This window comes from Pimephales promelas, chromosome 3, assembly GCF_988280905.1.
Source record: "Pimephales promelas chromosome 3, fPimPro1.hap1.1, whole genome shotgun sequence".
In the NCBI taxonomy this organism is placed as follows: domain Eukaryota; kingdom Metazoa; phylum Chordata; class Actinopteri; order Cypriniformes; family Leuciscidae; genus Pimephales; species Pimephales promelas.
The window spans coordinates 49,394,471-49,413,194 of record NC_142771.1 but is presented as its reverse complement, the minus strand read 5'-3'; the positions used below and the strand labels follow the sequence as shown (position 1 = coordinate 49,413,194).

Genomic DNA, 18,724 nt, shown 5'->3' with positions numbered 1-18,724 from the left:
TTTGTACCTCGTTTGTGCGACTGGGCATGCGCGAAGGCGCTAATGCGCCTGCGCACAAACAGAGAAAAATGATGGGGAAGCTACACCAGCACGGCCTGCAGTTCCAGGTATATCTCTTTCTTTCTCTTTAACACAACAGTGGTTCGGTGTAAAGGATTAACTAACCATTGCCCTCCCACCCCACAGCGGTGTCTACATCCGCCAGAGACCAGCGCCCCTCGGTTCCGCCGCCTTCCCCCCCCACAGAGGTGACGGACGAGGAACTGGTCCAGATGGCCACTGACTTAGAAACGGGTAATTGGCACCACACTGGACGTGTCACACTGCAACATTTGCCCTCAATATATATTATTCTGGCAGTATTTTAGCATTAACTGTAATGGTTTCATTTACTGGTCTCTACAGCTGATGCTTGAAGATCAAAGGTAAGTTTGGAAGGTAATGTAGCCGTCTTTGTCGGTGGTAGATGTGTAGAACGTAGTGGTAATGTAGATTTGCTTCACTTGGCCCTGCTTCACCTCTCAACATCCACCTTGTAGCACTAAACCATCTGCTCTATCACTGGCATGCTGTATGTCATCTATTCACTTGCATGCTACACACCATTTAATTACTGGTATGCTGCACGTCATCTAATCACTGGCATGCTGCACGTCTCACTTAGTCTTGCCTGCCTGTGGCTGATGCCATTTTGTTGTGTGTGTGTGTGTGTGAATGTGTCTGCAGCTCACGTACAGGTCCTTCAGACGCTCCCGCTGGTGGTGAGGCCTCCATCCCCAGCTCCTCCGGCACTGTCCTACATCCCTCCCCCACCACCACCACCACCACCACCTCAAGTTGCGGCTGCTCCACCTAGCCTCGCGTTTCCTGCGCGGGCTCCGGCGCTGACCAGGGAGGAGCCCTGTCGCGTCTCCGTGGAGGAGACGCCATCCGGGGAGGCCACCCTGGCACCAGCGCCGGCAAAGAGGAAGAGGAAGGAGAGGAAAGTGGAGCAGCCCGCAACACCCACTCCTGCTTCGGCTGAGGTACAAACACACGCTCACACACCTGGCCCGTACTCATGGACGGCACAACTCAGTGAAGTTGACTGTCAATCTGCATGTAGCACCTCCTCTCAGCCTCCTGACTGTTTGTTTGTTTGGTTGTGTTCTTTTTTTTTTCTCACAGTCCCGGTTGCCTGAGAGCTGGCGGACAGCTCTCACCGTGGAAGAGCAGGAGTGGATCGGCCGGGAGCTGTTCAAGCCAGACAGCGAGGGGAGGACCAAACTCACCACAGACCTCAAGCTGTGGTGGGACCCTCCTCAGCCCCGGCCGAGTTACTTTCAGCCACCCGCCTCACCAGCTGCCTTCTTCGCGTGTCGGCTGTTCCTCTGGGTGCCCCTGCGTCTGTGGGGCGTCCGGCCGACATGCTGTAATAGGGCCCTCACAAAGTGTGGGCTCTACAGGACCATCCGGAGGGTCCTGGACATCGACGGCTGGTACTTGATGGCCACCGAGTACCTGGAGTGCCGTCGGTGTAAGAGGAAGGTAGCTGCCTGGTCGCAGGAGGTCGTGGGTCAGCTGGGTGAGGGGCATCGCGCCCTCTTCCCGGCAATCCTCACCTACAAGTAAGTATCTGTCTAAAAACCTTGTTGTGTCTGTGTGTGGCTCTTGTGTAACACATGATGTACTCCTCTCTGTAGACTTGCCTGCGACCGGCGGGTAATCATCCAGCTGCGTGAGCGTACTCGGGGGAACAGCGCCACGCAGCTGTACAAAAAACTCTGTGAGGCACACACAGAGGCCTGGATGCGGCGGTCCATACACTACCTCAGCGTCATGGAGCCCTTCACGTCGCAGGGTGTCGTGCGCATGTGCACCCCACCACCAAAACCGCCACCCGTGCCCCAGTACGCGTGGCTGTTATTGGTGTACTGCCACGACATCCTCTCCCGCCTGGAGGACGTGAAGGCCCGGGTCACCTCCGTCTTTGGTAGGGTTTTGAAGATGGACTCTACCAAGAAGGTAAATGTGGTGCTATATATGTACATATACTATATAGTTTGTACTATTATCGACATACATACTAATTTAACACACGCTCACTCGACATACATACTAATATATATACTAATATATATGTATACTAATATATGTGTGTATATAAGTGTGGTGTGGAGTGTCATGCTCTGGCTATGTGCGTGCAGCCTTACTGAGATGCTTTATCCTTTAAAACAGGTGACCCGGAAGCTCTCCGGTGCTGCCGCCCAGACCGCAGCATGGGCAACGAACGTCGGCAACGAGCACGGACAGGTGCTCATGTCCGTGCTCACGGACACCGAAGGTGCCGGCCTGTTGCCCATGGCTGAGGGGTTGATGCGGCGGTATCGGGACGCTGGGGTGGAGCCGCCTCAGCTCCTCTACGTCGACCGGGACTGTTGTTCGTCCCACGGGAGATCCAAGGCAGCTGACGTGTTCGGGAAGTGGGACAAGCTGGTGGTCCGGCTGGACATCTGGCACCTGATGCGCCGTTTTGCGTCAGGTGTGTTGTGGCAATAACAATAATTAAACAAATAGCATTTCAGTAAGAGACATCATGGTTCCATAACTTTTGATATAACATGCATTTTTCCATAACAGGTGTCACCACCGAGAGCCACCAGCTGTATAAACCCTTCCTGCAGCAGCTGTCTTCGTGCATCTTCCTGTGGGACCCAGAGGACACAGCCCGGTTGCTCAAAGCTACGAAGAGGATGCTTGAGGCGCAGGGGATGACCTTCTCGTCCGACGCCGGAGTGTGGAGGCACGTCAGCCGCAAGAACATGGCTCTCCATTGCCGTCGCCGCACGCGTGGAGCGGCGGAGACGGAGCGGCTGATCGGTGACCTCCTGGAAACCTTCGGCGGTGCCAGCGGACGAGACACCATGGGGATTTCCCTGCTGGACCAAGACCGCATCCAGAAGATCTGGAAGGAGCAGCGGCGCCACCTCCAGTGCATCCAGGACCCGCCGGGCGTGGAGCTGTACACTGAGACCGGCAGGATGACCAAGGGGGGGATCAGCCTGCCGGTGTACCGTTGTGCACGAGGCTCCACGTCCCTGGAGTCGTTCCACCTGCATCTCAACCGCTTCATTCCAGGTAGACCACACGTTTCACTGTCACGTCAATCTTTCACTGTCATTGACTCGCTGTCGTTCACATTGTGTGCACTGAATAAACTGCTAAACAGATCTGTGTTCCTCCGCAGGAGAAAGTGCCAATCCCTGGCACTTCCAGGCATTTCTCCTGGAGGGGTTGACGCGGTGGAACACAGACAGGGCGGCGTCCGTGGCACAGGAGGGACGGCCGCTGCTCCGCTCCTACAATGGCCCCCTGCAGCACTCTCTTGATCAGCTCAGCCAAAGGGTGCTTGGCGTGAGTGTGGTCAAGGATTACACCAAGCCCAGGGAGTACACTGGTAAGAACACTCAAGCCACCGCGCTTACACGTGTCCACACTGAATGATACTTGTACCTGACTGACTGTTGTTGTACTTCAGGGGAACTCATCGGCATCGAGTACCTGTACTCCCAGACGGGCAGAGTGCTGCAGGACGTCAGCTTGGACCCTGACATTCCGGACGCGGGGGGGGACGTTCCCCATCTCGTCGAGGATGACGAGCTCGCCGACGGCCAGGAGGTGGATGACCTCACCCTCCACGTGCCTGGCGAGTTCCTAGATCCTCTGACGGACCCGCGGTCAGGGCGACCGGCTGACGCACCCGCGCCCGAGCCATCCAGTCCGACCGGTGCCCCCGAGCCCGCACCCCACTCCTCCGGCCGGTCCTCGCCAGAGCCTCAGCAGGCTGCTGAGGTAAGCACGACTGTAGTGCATCCCGCATCACCAAAAACGGCGCTTGCTCTGTTCTATCCAACTGACTTATTTCTTTCTCCATTTTTTCGTGTGTCTGCAGGACTACAGAGGACCAGATGACCAGCCAGGGTACCTGGCCGTGGTCCAGTTGGCCACGGCCTTGGTGGGGTTGCGTCACGACCCGGCCTTGTCCGAGGGGAGGGTAGATGAGCTTATCAGGCTCTACGAGGCCCTGTCACCGTACGACAGGGCCCGAGTAGTTTACCCTACCCGCTACAGGGACAGGCCAGCTCAGGGGCGCTTCATGGCAGCGAAGCCAAGCCGCACCAGTATACCTGGTGTGGAAAGCTTGAGGCGGTAAGGCTACACTTCCATCATACATATCCCTGATGTACACACCAGCTGCTCTATGTAATGTTGCCCATTATCTTGTGGTATCTTCTGTCATTGTTTTTGTCCATTGTCCACAGCTGCCTGGTCGGAGAGACCTCTGGACCTGCCAGCAGTCCCAGCGCAAGCCGGCTGGTAGAGGCAGTATGCGCCCAGCTCTGCCGCTTGATCCCCTCGGGCAGCCGTGCACACGGTGCCCGGAGGTCGCGGTGGGAGAGCATACTGCTTCGGTACCAGCACATCCGGGACCTTGTGCTGGGCCACCAGAGGCTGATGGCTCGGGCGCCCATTCAGCTCTTTGAGCTGAATGCCAGGACCCTCTCGCTGTGGTATGTTTGATGCTTTTGATGGTATTGATGAATTGCATGCTCTTAAAATTGTACATGTAACTAAAATACTATGTTGAAATCCGTTCTCAGGTTCACCAGGACGCAGCGGGAGAAGGAGAGGACTGTGCTCACTTCAGGCGTTGCAGCAGAGGGACGACCACCGGCGGCGGCAGCGGGCTCGGCGACGGGCCCAACAGCAGCGGCGGATCGTCCTCCGGCAGCAGCAACAGGCCAGGCGACGACAGCAGCGCCAAGGGTGGTGGGACCTCCGGCAGCAGCACCGGCTGTGGCAGCACCGGTGCCTGTTTTGCCAGCGCCAGTGCGCCCACTGGCGCCTTTACCGCCTGCCCCCTCAGCTGTTGTCCTGGCCATACCACCAGCTGCTGCGGCTGCAACAGGACCTTTTTCGATGACACAGCCTCTCTTTCTGGACCTCTCACTGCCCCAGCAGAGCGTAAGGGTGCTCCCCATACCTACGCTCCCTCGGACAACGCCAGCTCCACACATCCTCCCTCTGCCTCTGGCCGCCGCACATCACGCCGGCCCTCTGCCTGCACTGCAGCTGCTGCCAGGACAGCAAGGACAACAAGCAGTGCAGGCAGCACCTCCTGCTCCCCCTCCTCAGCCTCGCTCTGTGTACAAAACTGAGTGGCTGAGGAGGAAGAGGGCTGAGCAGAGGGCAGCAGCAGGAGCAGGAGCAGTCGTTGCTGCCCGGGCCGGCATGCCACAAGAACAAAAGTGCAGGACATGCGGCCAGCCAAAGCGGAGGGAGACTGGACACACCCGCTACGGCAATGTACATTTTTGCTCTGCCGCCGCAGCGGGTAAGAGTGTGGAGGAGTGGCTGAGGGAGATGAAGGACAAGGAAAAGGGTCGAGCCCCGGACTGATTTTGCATTCTCGCTGGGGCAGGTGTATATAGTTGTTTGTGTTTTTTTTGTTTGTTTATTTTTAAAGACATTGACTTTACCCTCCACATGGACCGGGACCTTGCCGCGGTGTGGAGGCTTCTTACAAACACCGGTCCACACCTGTCACAATTTTTCTACAGCACAGTGACACTATGCTTGAAAAAACATTGTGTATCCCATTCACACCTGTATAACATTGCCATGCCTTTGTACTATACTGATTCTTTGCACTGACAAGTTTTATAGGCCTATACTGTGTGTCTTCATCACATGGCTTAAGAAAAAGAAAAGATAACATTGTCTGTCCCATTCACACCTGTATAACACATTGTCATGCATTTGTGCTGTTATGATTTTATGCGCTGACAAGTTATATAGGTCTTTTGGACATGTGGGTATGTTGAACAATGTGGTCATTGTCTTTGGAGTTACGTTGCACTGGCTTTGTTGCCGCCGCGTTGGTACTTCACACTGTATGCTGCTGCGTTATGTATCCATGCATGTCTGTAATGAGCCCTTATATTATATCAATGCCACTGTTCTGCATCAATACCACTGTCTGCATCAATACCACTGTTCTCAATACCACTGTCTGCATCAATACCACTGTCTGCATCAATACCACTGTCTGCATCAATGCCACTGTCTGCATCAATACCACTGTTCTCAATACCACTGTCTGCATCAATACCACTGTTCTCAATACCACTGTCTGCATCAATACCACTGTCTGCATCAATACCACTGTTCTCAATACCACTGTCTGCATCAATACCACTGTTCTCAATACCACTGTCTGCATCAATACCACTGTCTGCATCAATACCACTGTTCTCAATACCACTGTTCTCAATACCACTGTTCTGCATCAATACCACTGTCTGCATCAATACCACTGTCTGCATCAATACCACTGTCTGCATCAATACCACTGTTCTCAATACCACTGTCTGCATCAATACCACTGTTCTCAATACCACTGTTCTGCATCAATACCACTGTCTGCATCAATACCACTGTTCTCAATACCACTGTTCTCAATACCACTGTTCTGCATCAATACCACTGTCTGCATCAATACCACTGTTCTCAATACCACTGTCTGCATCAATACCACTGTTCTCAATACCACTGTCTGCATCAATACCACTGTCTGCATCAATACCACTGTTCTGCATCAATACCACTGTTCTGCATCAATACCACTGTTCTCAATACCACTGTTTTATTGTATTGTATTGTATTTTGAAATAAATAATCTATTTCACACTGTAGTCTACTGCTGCTGCTGTTTGGTGTTTTCTGCATCTATACAATCATCATCAACTGATATGTTATTGATAAATTTTATTTAAATATCAAAAAAATATTTCAATATACATACATACATACATACATATATATATATATAATGTGCAGAAAAAGGTGAAACAATATAAATACAATATGTTCAACAACAAATTTTAATATCTATCCAGAAAAGGGTGAAACAATATAAAAAGGTTAGACAATGTGAATACAATATATTATTTAACATACATGTTAATGTCTATGCAGAAAAAGGTGAAACAATATAAATACAATATAATGTTTAACACAAATATAATGTTTAACACAACAGATTTTAATATCTATGCAGGAAAAGGTTAAACAAATAATACACGTCATGTTACCTTAACGTATACACATGAAATAGGCATGATATATGTAAAAAAATAATGTTTGATATTTGTGCTTCGGGCGGGATTCGATCCTACGTTTTGATGGTCTCGTTTGTACCTCGTTTGTGCGACTGGGCATGCGCGAAGGCGCTAATGCGCCTGCGCACAAACAGAGAAAAATGATGGGGAAGCTACACCAGCACGGCCTGCAGTTCCAGGTATATCTCTTTCTTTCTCTTTAACACAACAGTGGTTCGGTGTAAAGGATTAACTAACCATTGCCCTCCCACCCCACAGCGGTGTCTACATCCGCCAGAGACCAGCGCCCCTCGGTTCCGCCGCCTTCCCCCCCCACAGAGGTGACGGACGAGGAACTGGTCCAGATGGCCACTGACTTAGAAACGGGTAATTGGCACCACACTGGACGTGTCACACTGCAACATTTGCCCTCAATATATATTATTCTGGCAGTATTTTAGCATTAACTGTAATGGTTTCATTTACTGGTCTCTACAGCTGATGCTTGAAGATCAAAGGTAAGTTTGGAAGGTAATGTAGCCGTCTTTGTCGGTGGTAGATGTGTAGAACGTAGTGGTAATGTAGATTTGCTTCACTTGGCCCTGCTTCACCTCTCAACATCCACCTTGTAGCACTAAACCATCTGCTCTATCACTGGCATGCTGTATGTCATCTATTCACTTGCATGCTACACACCATTTAATTACTGGTATGCTGCACGTCATCTAATCACTGGCATGCTGCACGTCTCACTTAGTCTTGCCTGCCTGTGGCTGATGCCATTTTGTTGTGTGTGTGTGTGTGTGAATGTGTCTGCAGCTCACGTACAGGTCCTTCAGACGCTCCCGCTGGTGGTGAGGCCTCCATCCCCAGCTCCTCCGGCACTGTCCTACATCCCTCCCCCACCACCACCACCACCACCACCTCAAGTTGCGGCTGCTCCACCTAGCCTCGCGTTTCCTGCGCGGGCTCCGGCGCTGACCAGGGAGGAGCCCTGTCGCGTCTCCGTGGAGGAGACGCCATCCGGGGAGGCCACCCTGGCACCAGCGCCGGCAAAGAGGAAGAGGAAGGAGAGGAAAGTGGAGCAGCCCGCAACACCCACTCCTGCTTCGGCTGAGGTACAAACACACGCTCACACACCTGGCCCGTACTCATGGACGGCACAACTCAGTGAAGTTGACTGTCAATCTGCATGTAGCACCTCCTCTCAGCCTCCTGACTGTTTGTTTGTTTGGTTGTGTTCTTTTTTTTTTCTCACAGTCCCGGTTGCCTGAGAGCTGGCGGACAGCTCTCACCGTGGAAGAGCAGGAGTGGATCGGCCGGGAGCTGTTCAAGCCAGACAGCGAGGGGAGGACCAAACTCACCACAGACCTCAAGCTGTGGTGGGACCCTCCTCAGCCCCGGCCGAGTTACTTTCAGCCACCCGCCTCACCAGCTGCCTTCTTCGCGTGTCGGCTGTTCCTCTGGGTGCCCCTGCGTCTGTGGGGCGTCCGGCCGACATGCTGTAATAGGGCCCTCACAAAGTGTGGGCTCTACAGGACCATCCGGAGGGTCCTGGACATCGACGGCTGGTACTTGATGGCCACCGAGTACCTGGAGTGCCGTCGGTGTAAGAGGAAGGTAGCTGCCTGGTCGCAGGAGGTCGTGGGTCAGCTGGGTGAGGGGCATCGCGCCCTCTTCCCGGCAATCCTCACCTACAAGTAAGTATCTGTCTAAAAACCTTGTTGTGTCTGTGTGTGGCTCTTGTGTAACACATGATGTACTCCTCTCTGTAGACTTGCCTGCGACCGGCGGGTAATCATCCAGCTGCGTGAGCGTACTCGGGGGAACAGCGCCACGCAGCTGTACAAAAAACTCTGTGAGGCACACACAGAGGCCTGGATGCGGCGGTCCATACACTACCTCAGCGTCATGGAGCCCTTCACGTCGCAGGGTGTCGTGCGCATGTGCACCCCACCACCAAAACCGCCACCCGTGCCCCAGTACGCGTGGCTGTTATTGGTGTACTGCCACGACATCCTCTCCCGCCTGGAGGACGTGAAGGCCCGGGTCACCTCCGTCTTTGGTAGGGTTTTGAAGATGGACTCTACCAAGAAGGTAAATGTGGTGCTATATATGTACATATACTATATAGTTTGTACTATTATCGACATACATACTAATTTAACACACGCTCACTCGACATACATACTAATATATATACTAATATATATGTATACTAATATATGTGTGTATATAAGTGTGGTGTGGAGTGTCATGCTCTGGCTATGTGCGTGCAGCCTTACTGAGATGCTTTATCCTTTAAAACAGGTGACCCGGAAGCTCTCCGGTGCTGCCGCCCAGACCGCAGCATGGGCAACGAACGTCGGCAACGAGCACGGACAGGTGCTCATGTCCGTGCTCACGGACACCGAAGGTGCCGGCCTGTTGCCCATGGCTGAGGGGTTGATGCGGCGGTATCGGGACGCTGGGGTGGAGCCGCCTCAGCTCCTCTACGTCGACCGGGACTGTTGTTCGTCCCACGGGAGATCCAAGGCAGCTGACGTGTTCGGGAAGTGGGACAAGCTGGTGGTCCGGCTGGACATCTGGCACCTGATGCGCCGTTTTGCGTCAGGTGTGTTGTGGCAATAACAATAATTAAACAAATAGCATTTCAGTAAGAGACATCATGGTTCCATAACTTTTGATATAACATGCATTTTTCCATAACAGGTGTCACCACCGAGAGCCACCAGCTGTATAAACCCTTCCTGCAGCAGCTGTCTTCGTGCATCTTCCTGTGGGACCCAGAGGACACAGCCCGGTTGCTCAAAGCTACGAAGAGGATGCTTGAGGCGCAGGGGATGACCTTCTCGTCCGACGCCGGAGTGTGGAGGCACGTCAGCCGCAAGAACATGGCTCTCCATTGCCGTCGCCGCACGCGTGGAGCGGCGGAGACGGAGCGGCTGATCGGTGACCTCCTGGAAACCTTCGGCGGTGCCAGCGGACGAGACACCATGGGGATTTCCCTGCTGGACCAAGACCGCATCCAGAAGATCTGGAAGGAGCAGCGGCGCCACCTCCAGTGCATCCAGGACCCGCCGGGCGTGGAGCTGTACACTGAGACCGGCAGGATGACCAAGGGGGGGATCAGCCTGCCGGTGTACCGTTGTGCACGAGGCTCCACGTCCCTGGAGTCGTTCCACCTGCATCTCAACCGCTTCATTCCAGGTAGACCACACGTTTCACTGTCACGTCAATCTTTCACTGTCATTGACTCGCTGTCGTTCACATTGTGTGCACTGAATAAACTGCTAAACAGATCTGTGTTCCTCCGCAGGAGAAAGTGCCAATCCCTGGCACTTCCAGGCATTTCTCCTGGAGGGGTTGACGCGGTGGAACACAGACAGGGCGGCGTCCGTGGCACAGGAGGGACGGCCGCTGCTCCGCTCCTACAATGGCCCCCTGCAGCACTCTCTTGATCAGCTCAGCCAAAGGGTGCTTGGCGTGAGTGTGGTCAAGGATTACACCAAGCCCAGGGAGTACACTGGTAAGAACACTCAAGCCACCGCGCTTACACGTGTCCACACTGAATGATACTTGTACCTGACTGACTGTTGTTGTACTTCAGGGGAACTCATCGGCATCGAGTACCTGTACTCCCAGACGGGCAGAGTGCTGCAGGACGTCAGCTTGGACCCTGACATTCCGGACGCGGGGGGGGACGTTCCCCATCTCGTCGAGGATGACGAGCTCGCCGACGGCCAGGAGGTGGATGACCTCACCCTCCACGTGCCTGGCGAGTTCCTAGATCCTCTGACGGACCCGCGGTCAGGGCGACCGGCTGACGCACCCGCGCCCGAGCCATCCAGTCCGACCGGTGCCCCCGAGCCCGCACCCCACTCCTCCGGCCGGTCCTCGCCAGAGCCTCAGCAGGCTGCTGAGGTAAGCACGACTGTAGTGCATCCCGCATCACCAAAAACGGCGCTTGCTCTGTTCTATCCAACTGACTTATTTCTTTCTCCATTTTTTCGTGTGTCTGCAGGACTACAGAGGACCAGATGACCAGCCAGGGTACCTGGCCGTGGTCCAGTTGGCCACGGCCTTGGTGGGGTTGCGTCACGACCCGGCCTTGTCCGAGGGGAGGGTAGATGAGCTTATCAGGCTCTACGAGGCCCTGTCACCGTACGACAGGGCCCGAGTAGTTTACCCTCCCCGCTACAGGGACAGGCCAGCTCAGGGGCGCTTCATGGCAGCGAAGCCAAGCCGCACCAGTATACCTGGTGTGGAAAGCTTGAGGCGGTAAGGCTACACTTCCATCATACATATCCCTGATGTACACACCAGCTGCTCTATGTAATGTTGCCCATTATCTTGTGGTATCTTCTGTCATTGTTTTTGTCCATTGTCCACAGCTGCCTGGTCGGAGAGACCTCTGGACCTGCCAGCAGTCCCAGCGCAAGCCGGCTGGTAGAGGCAGTATGCGCCCAGCTCTGCCGCTTGATCCCCTCGGGCAGCCGTGCACACGGTGCCCGGAGGTCGCGGTGGGAGAGCATACTGCTTCGGTACCAGCACATCCGGGACCTTGTGCTGGGCCACCAGAGGCTGATGGCTCGGGCGCCCATTCAGCTCTTTGAGCTGAATGCCAGGACCCTCTCGCTGTGGTATGTTTGATGCTTTTGATGGTATTGATGAATTGCATGCTCTTAAAATTGTACATGTAACTAAAATACTATGTTGAAATCCGTTCTCAGGTTCACCAGGACGCAGCGGGAGAAGGAGAGGACTGTGCTCACTTCAGGCGTTGCAGCAGAGGGACGACCACCGGCGGCGGCAGCGGGCTCGGCGACGGGCCCAACAGCAGCGGCGGATCGTCCTCCGGCAGCAGCAACAGGCCAGGCGACGACAGCAGCGCCAAGGGTGGTGGGACCTCCGGCAGCAGCACCGGCTGTGGCAGCACCGGTGCCTGTTTTGCCAGCGCCAGTGCGCCCACTGGCGCCTTTACCGCCTGCCCCCTCAGCTGTTGTCCTGGCCATACCACCAGCTGCTGCGGCTGCAACAGGACCTTTTTCGATGACACAGCCTCTCTTTCTGGACCTCTCACTGCCCCAGCAGAGCGTAAGGGTGCTCCCCATACCTACGCTCCCTCGGACAACGCCAGCTCCACACATCCTCCCTCTGCCTCTGGCCGCCGCACATCACGCCGGCCCTCTGCCTGCACTGCAGCTGCTGCCAGGACAGCAAGGACAACAAGCAGTGCAGGCAGCACCTCCTGCTCCCCCTCCTCAGCCTCGCTCTGTGTACAAAACTGAGTGGCTGAGGAGGAAGAGGGCTGAGCAGAGGGCAGCAGCAGGAGCAGGAGCAGTCGTTGCTGCCCGGGCCGGCATGCCACAAGAACAAAAGTGCAGGACATGCGGCCAGCCAAAGCGGAGGGAGACTGGACACACCCGCTACGGCAATGTACATTTTTGCTCTGCCGCCGCAGCGGGTAAGAGTGTGGAGGAGTGGCTGAGGGAGATGAAGGACAAGGAAAAGGGTCGAGCCCCGGACTGATTTTGCATTCTCGCTGGGGCAGGTGTATATAGTTGTTTGTGTTTTTTTTGTTTGTTTATTTTTAAAGACATTGACTTTACCCTCCACATGGACCGGGACCTTGCCGCGGTGTGGAGGCTTCTTACAAACACCGGTCCACACCTGTCACAATTTTTCTACAGCACAGTGACACTATGCTTGAAAAAACATTGTGTATCCCATTCACACCTGTATAACATTGCCATGCCTTTGTACTATACTGATTCTTTGCACTGACAAGTTTTATAGGCCTATACTGTGTGTCTTCATCACATGGCTTAAGAAAAAGAAAAGATAACATTGTCTGTCCCATTCACACCTGTATAACACATTGTCATGCATTTGTGCTGTTATGATTTTATGCGCTGACAAGTTATATAGGTCTTTTGGACATGTGGGTATGTTGAACAATGTGGTCATTGTCTTTGGAGTTACGTTGCACTGGCTTTGTTGCCGCCGCGTTGGTACTTCACACTGTATGCTGCTGCGTTATGTATCCATGCATGTCTGTAATGAGCCCTTATATTATATCAATGCCACTGTTCTGCATCAATACCACTGTCTGCATCAATACCACTGTTCTCAATACCACTGTCTGCATCAATACCACTGTCTGCATCAATACCACTGTCTGCATCAATACCACTGTCTGCATCAATACCACTGTTCTCAATACCACTGTCTGCATCAATACCACTGTCTGCATCAATACCACTGTTCTCAATACCACTGTTCTCAATACCACTGTTCTGCATCAATACCACTGTCTGCATCAATACCACTGTCTGCATCAATACCACTGTCTGCATCAATACCACTGTTCTCAATACCACTGTCTGCATCAATACCACTGTTCTCAATACCACTGTTCTGCATCAATACCACTGTCTGCATCAATACCACTGTTCTCAATACCACTGTTCTCAATACCACTGTTCTGCATCAATACCACTGTCTGCATCAATACCACTGTTCTCAATACCACTGTCTGCATCAATACCACTGTTCTCAATACCACTGTCTGCATCAATACCACTGTCTGCATCAATACCACTGTTCTGCATCAATACCACTGTTCTCAATACCACTGTTTTATTGTATTGTATTGTATTTTGAAATAAATAATCTATTTCACACTGTAGTCTACTGCTGCTGCTGTTTGGTGTTTTCTGCATCTATACAATCATCATCAACTGATATGTTATTGATAAATTTTATTTAAATATCAAAAAAATATTTCAATATACATACATACATACATACATATATATATATATAATGTGCAGAAAAAGGTGAAACAATATAAATACAATATGTTCAACAACAAATTTTAATATCTATCCAGAAAAGGGTGAAACAATATAAAAAGGTTAGACAATGTGAATACAATATATTATTTAACATACATGTTAATGTCTATGCAGAAAAAGGTGAAACAATATAAATACAATATAATGTTTAACACAAATATAATGTTTAACACAACAGATTTTAATATCTATGCAGAAAAAGGTTAAACAAATAATACACGTCATGTTACCTTAACGTATACACATGAAATAGGCATGATATATGTAAAAAAATAATGTTTGATATTTGTGCTTCGGGCGGGATTCGATCCTACGTTTTGATGGTCTCGTTTGTACCTCGTTTGTGCGACTGGGCATGCGCGAAGGCGCTAATGCGCCTGCGCACAAACAGAGAAAAATGATGGGGAAGCTACACCAGCACGGCCTGCAGTTCCAGGTATATCTCTTTCTTTCTCTTTAACACAACAGTGGTTCGGTGTAAAGGATTAACTAACCATTGCCCTCCCACCCCACAGCGGTGTCTACATCCGCCAGAGACCAGCGCCCCTCGGTTCCGCCGCCTTCCCCCCCCACAGAGGTGACGGACGAGGAACTGGTCCAGATGGCCACTGACTTAGAAACGGGTAATTGGCACCACACTGGACGTGTCACACTGCAACATTTGCCCTCAATATATATTATTCTGGCAGTATTTTAGCATTAACTGTAATGGTTTCATTTACTGGTCTCTACAGCTGATGCTTGAAGATCAAAGGTAAGTTTGGAAGGTAATGTAGCCGTCTTTGTCGGTGGTAGATGTGTAGAACGTAGTGGTAATGTAGATTTGCTTCACTTGGCCCTGCTTCACCTCTCAACATCCACCTTGTAGCACTAAACCATCTGCTCTATCACTGGCATGCTGTATGTCATCTATTCACTTGCATGCTACACACCATTTAATTACTGGTATGCTGCACGTCATCTAATCACTGGCATGCTGCACGTCTCACTTAGTCTTGCCTGCCTGTGGCTGATGCCATTTTGTTGTGTGTGTGTGTGTGTGAATGTGTCTGCAGCTCACGTACAGGTCCTTCAGACGCTCCCGCTGGTGGTGAGGCCTCCATCCCCAGCTCCTCCGGCACTGTCCTACATCCCTCCCCCACCACCACCACCACCACCACCTCAAGTTGCGGCTGCTCCACCTAGCCTCGCGTTTCCTGCGCGGGCTCCGGCGCTGACCAGGGAGGAGCCCTGTCGCGTCTCCGTGGAGGAGACGCCATCCGGGGAGGCCACCCTGGCACCAGCGCCGGCAAAGAGGAAGAGGAAGGAGAGGAAAGTGGAGCAGCCCGCAACACCCACTCCTGCTTCGGCTGAGGTACAAACACACGCTCACACACCTGGCCCGTACTCATGGACGGCACAACTCAGTGAAGTTGACTGTCAATCTGCATGTAGCACCTCCTCTCAGCCTCCTGACTGTTTGTTTGTTTGGTTGTGTTCTTTTTTTTTTCTCACAGTCCCGGTTGCCTGAGAGCTGGCGGACAGCTCTCACCGTGGAAGAGCAGGAGTGGATCGGCCGGGAGCTGTTCAAGCCAGACAGCGAGGGGAGGACCAAACTCACCACAGACCTCAAGCTGTGGTGGGACCCTCCTCAGCCCCGGCCGAGTTACTTTCAGCCACCCGCCTCACCAGCTGCCTTCTTCGCGTGTCGGCTGTTCCTCTGGGTGCCCCTGCGTCTGTGGGGCGTCCGGCCGACATGCTGTAATAGGGCCCTCACAAAGTGTGGGCTCTACAGGACCATCCGGAGGGTCCTGGACATCGACGGCTGGTACTTGATGGCCACCGAGTACCTGGAGTGCCGTCGGTGTAAGAGGAAGGTAGCTGCCTGGTCGCAGGAGGTCGTGGGTCAGCTGGGTGAGGGGCATCGCGCCCTCTTCCCGGCAATCCTCACCTACAAGTAAGTATCTGTCTAAAAACCTTGTTGTGTCTGTGTGTGGCTCTTGTGTAACACATGATGTACTCCTCTCTGTAGACTTGCCTGCGACCGGCGGGTAATCATCCAGCTGCGTGAGCGTACTCGGGGGAACAGCGCCACGCAGCTGTACAAAAAACTCTGTGAGGCACACACAGAGGCCTGGATGCGGCGGTCCATACACTACCTCAGCGTCATGGAGCCCTTCACGTCGCAGGGTGTCGTGCGCATGTGCACCCCACCACCAAAACCGCCACCCGTGCCCCAGTACGCGTGGCTGTTATTGGTGTACTGCCACGACATCCTCTCCCGCCTGGAGGACGTGAAGGCCCGGGTCACCTCCGTCTTTGGTAGGGTTTTGAAGATGGACTCTACCAAGAAGGTAAATGTGGTGCTATATATGTACATATACTATATAGTTTGTACTATTATCGACATACATACTAATTTAACACACGCTCACTCGACATACATACTAATATATATACTAATATATATGTATACTAATATATGTGTGTATATAAGCAGTGTTTCCTCTACATTCATTCTCCCGTGGCGGGCCGCCACACTTAAAATCCTCCCGCCACGGCTGCAGCTTCTCAGTGACGTCCGATATTCTGCATAGTATTATGTTATTTTGTTAAGCCCCACTAAAGGCATAAAAAACTTTGTAAAGCACAATCAAGTTTTCACCCTATATTCCAAGACTTCTAAAGTCATTGCATAATGTGTAATTTTAGTCGCTAAGTTAAAGTTAACGGAAAGTCATCTCGCCTCAGTCATTCTCCATTCAGAATTCACACAGCTCGTCGCGTTCGTTTGCGACACGACGACACTCTCTTCAAGGTCAATATTCCCATTATTATAGGCTACTTCATTTGTAGATAAAGCATAAAGGTCTATGGTTTTCATAAAATGACTTTATCTTGCTGGAGTGGAGTTTATTGCCCATACCTTTCACATTCCCTTTATGTAAGATTACAGCATGGAGTCGAGAGAGTGCTATTGTTCTTCATGCGCACTGAAATTTAAAACTGTTAAAAGAAAAGGCTAAAAAAAACTGTTGCATATAGAATACACTAAGCATTAGTGCTGCACGATTAATCATATCGCAATCGTAATAGCGATCTCAAACCTATGCAATTAGCTACTATATAATGCAAAATGCCGCGATTTTATATGAAATAAACAAATTAGGGCTATTAACGCAGCATCTCTTCTTTTTTGTCATCCTTTGACTAGTGTTACACGATCCTGCTCTTATTCGTGCAAATGCCTTTTCGCATTTTGCACGACAAGAACTGAAAAGCTGCCTGTGAATGCCCTAAATGAGACTCGCAGAAAGACGCGCGCCATAATGCGCATGCACTGACGCGTGCCAGAATACAGTTCTCTTTCGAGCTTGAACGAACAATAACACACACAATTATGCCAAAATGTCGTTTTGTCGAGTATCTTCATAACGTAAGAAAAGTCTTAAGGACGAAAAGAGTTGTGCTATGAGGCGCATGTGAGATCCGCGTCTCGGCAACGGGTTCTCTTAAAGGGCCAGCGGCGAATAAAGCGTTCTGTCAGTCAAGTTAAAAGAACAAAGGGAAATTAGAAAATTACTCACTGATCTTGACTAAAGAACTTTTGTAGCTTTAATAAGGATTATTCTATATATAATTTATAATTCATGCAGCACAGACTGTTTGATAACTTTATTCAATTTCTGTATCCTACCTGTTAAGACAGGAAGGGCACAGGTAAATATGGTTTTTATTATGGGTTTATGTGGGGATTGTTTGAAGTTCACTTAATTTAAAATTTGTTAAAAAAATTTTTTAGCCTAATAATTTTTTTTAAAAAGTTGATAGCTTTCACTGTAATGATGGTTTGGTTGATGGTTTATTGATCATTATAGGTGTTATCAATCATTTAGTTGTTGTCTGTAGTTTGAGTTGAGAAATAAACATTAATTCACAGAATGATCACTAATCTGTGTGTGCATTTTACTTTAGAACCAAGCAAGTTGGACTCATGAAACCATTTTATTATATCGGAATCGCATTTCACAATTGCAATATTGACCTCAGTAATTGCAATGGCAATATGACATTTCCCCCAAATCGTCCAGCCCTACTAAGCATAATATAGATATAATCCCTTCGCTATGTTCTTTTCAATGTGAAGCATTGCTTGCTGTGACTTGGTGTTGCTTCAAGTGCATCATTCTGCACACGGGATGCGCATGTTCGATTATAATACTTTGGGGAGACAAGGCCCCCCCACCGGGGAAATGGGCCTGCCCCCACAGCTTGGAAAAATCCTAGAGGAAACACTGATAAGTGTGGTGTGGAGTGTCATGCTCTGGCTATGTGCGTGCAGCCTTACTGAGATGCTTTATCCTTTAAAACAGGTGACCCGGAAGCTCTCCGGTGCTGCCGCCCAGACCGCAGCATGGGCAACGAACGTCGGCAACGAGCACGGACAGGTGCTCATGTCCGTGCTCACGGACACCGAAGGTGCCGGCCTGTTGCCCATGGCTGAGGGGTTGATGCGGCGGTATCGGGACGCTGGGGTGGAGCCGCCTCAGCTCCTCTACGTCGACCGGGACTGTTGTTCGTCCCACGGGAGATCCAAGGCAGCTGACGTGTTCGGGAATTGGGACAAGCTGGTGGTCCGGCTGGACATCTGGCACCTGATGCGCCGTTTTGCGTCAGGTGTGTTGTGGCAATAACAATAATTAAACAAATAGCATTTCAGTAAGAGACATCATGGTTCCATAACTT

The 18,724-nt window shown here is 51.4% G+C and overlaps 5 protein-coding genes across 5 annotated transcripts; all 5 read left to right on the top strand.

Moving 5' to 3' along the window:
- Positions 1–714: 714 nt before the first annotated feature.
- Positions 715–2,538, top strand: LOC148995665 (uncharacterized). The gene is made up of 5 exons (XM_089128081.1): positions 715–718; positions 781–1,025; positions 1,168–1,607; positions 1,683–2,004; positions 2,218–2,538. Exons 1-5 carry the CDS (start codon positions 715–717, stop codon positions 2,536–2,538), a joined length of 1,332 nt encoding a protein of 443 aa, XP_088984207.1.
- A 106-nt stretch (positions 2,539–2,644) lies between these two features.
- LOC148995664 (uncharacterized) lies at positions 2,645–5,474 on the top strand. Its single transcript, XM_089128080.1, has 6 exons — positions 2,645–3,117; positions 3,227–3,436; positions 3,518–3,831; positions 3,932–4,188; positions 4,302–4,550; positions 4,641–5,474. Exons 1-6 carry the CDS (start codon positions 2,733–2,735, stop codon positions 5,437–5,439), a joined length of 2,214 nt encoding a protein of 737 aa, XP_088984206.1. The 5' UTR covers positions 2,645–2,732; the 3' UTR covers positions 5,440–5,474.
- A 2,472-nt stretch (positions 5,475–7,946) lies between these two features.
- LOC148995663 (uncharacterized) lies at positions 7,947–9,770 on the top strand. Its single transcript, XM_089128079.1, has 5 exons — positions 7,947–7,950; positions 8,013–8,257; positions 8,400–8,839; positions 8,915–9,236; positions 9,450–9,770. The coding sequence occupies exons 1-5, from the start codon at positions 7,947–7,949 to the stop codon at positions 9,768–9,770; spliced, it is 1,332 nt and encodes a 443-aa protein (XP_088984205.1).
- Positions 9,771–9,876: 106 nt separating this feature from the next.
- Positions 9,877–12,706, top strand: LOC148995662 (uncharacterized). The gene is made up of 6 exons (XM_089127933.1): positions 9,877–10,349; positions 10,459–10,668; positions 10,750–11,063; positions 11,164–11,420; positions 11,534–11,782; positions 11,873–12,706. Exons 1-6 carry the CDS (start codon positions 9,965–9,967, stop codon positions 12,669–12,671), a joined length of 2,214 nt encoding a protein of 737 aa, XP_088984059.1. The 5' UTR covers positions 9,877–9,964; the 3' UTR covers positions 12,672–12,706.
- Positions 12,707–15,042: 2,336 nt separating this feature from the next.
- On the top strand, positions 15,043–18,672 carry LOC148995661 (uncharacterized). The gene is made up of 5 exons (XM_089128078.1): positions 15,043–15,046; positions 15,109–15,353; positions 15,496–15,935; positions 16,011–16,332; positions 18,352–18,672. The coding sequence occupies exons 1-5, from the start codon at positions 15,043–15,045 to the stop codon at positions 18,670–18,672; spliced, it is 1,332 nt and encodes a 443-aa protein (XP_088984204.1).
- Positions 18,673–18,724: the final 52 nt, after the last annotated feature.

What these genes read in the sequence shown, in the direction of transcription:
- LOC148995665 (XM_089128081.1), top strand. An exon ending in CCACTCCTGCTTCGGCTGAG is followed by an intron (nt 1,026 to 1,167) that starts GTACAAACACAC and finishes TTTTTCTCACAG; the next exon opens with TCCCGGTTGCCTGAGAGCTG. An exon ending in CCGGCAATCCTCACCTACAA is followed by an intron (nt 1,608 to 1,682) that starts GTAAGTATCTGT and finishes TCCTCTCTGTAG; the next exon opens with ACTTGCCTGCGACCGGCGGG.
- LOC148995664 (XM_089128080.1), top strand. Translation starts at nt 2,733, where the DNA reads ATGCTTGAGGCGCAGGGGATGACCTTCTCGTCCGACGCCGGAGTGTGG. An exon ending in CAAGCCCAGGGAGTACACTG is followed by an intron (nt 3,437 to 3,517) that starts GTAAGAACACTC and finishes GTTGTACTTCAG; the next exon opens with GGGAACTCATCGGCATCGAG. An exon ending in AGCCTCAGCAGGCTGCTGAG is followed by an intron (nt 3,832 to 3,931) that starts GTAAGCACGACT and finishes GTGTGTCTGCAG; the next exon opens with GACTACAGAGGACCAGATGA.
- LOC148995663 (XM_089128079.1), top strand. An exon ending in CCGGCAATCCTCACCTACAA is followed by an intron (nt 8,840 to 8,914) that starts GTAAGTATCTGT and finishes TCCTCTCTGTAG; the next exon opens with ACTTGCCTGCGACCGGCGGG. An exon ending in AGATGGACTCTACCAAGAAG is followed by an intron (nt 9,237 to 9,449) that starts GTAAATGTGGTG and finishes CCTTTAAAACAG; the next exon opens with GTGACCCGGAAGCTCTCCGG.
- LOC148995662 (XM_089127933.1), top strand. Translation starts at nt 9,965, where the DNA reads ATGCTTGAGGCGCAGGGGATGACCTTCTCGTCCGACGCCGGAGTGTGG. An exon ending in TCTCAACCGCTTCATTCCAG is followed by an intron (nt 10,350 to 10,458) that starts GTAGACCACACG and finishes GTTCCTCCGCAG; the next exon opens with GAGAAAGTGCCAATCCCTGG. An exon ending in GCCAGGACCCTCTCGCTGTG is followed by an intron (nt 11,783 to 11,872) that starts GTATGTTTGATG and finishes ATCCGTTCTCAG; the next exon opens with GTTCACCAGGACGCAGCGGG.
- LOC148995661 (XM_089128078.1), top strand. An exon ending in CCACTCCTGCTTCGGCTGAG is followed by an intron (nt 15,354 to 15,495) that starts GTACAAACACAC and finishes TTTTTCTCACAG; the next exon opens with TCCCGGTTGCCTGAGAGCTG. An exon ending in AGATGGACTCTACCAAGAAG is followed by an intron (nt 16,333 to 18,351) that starts GTAAATGTGGTG and finishes CCTTTAAAACAG; the next exon opens with GTGACCCGGAAGCTCTCCGG.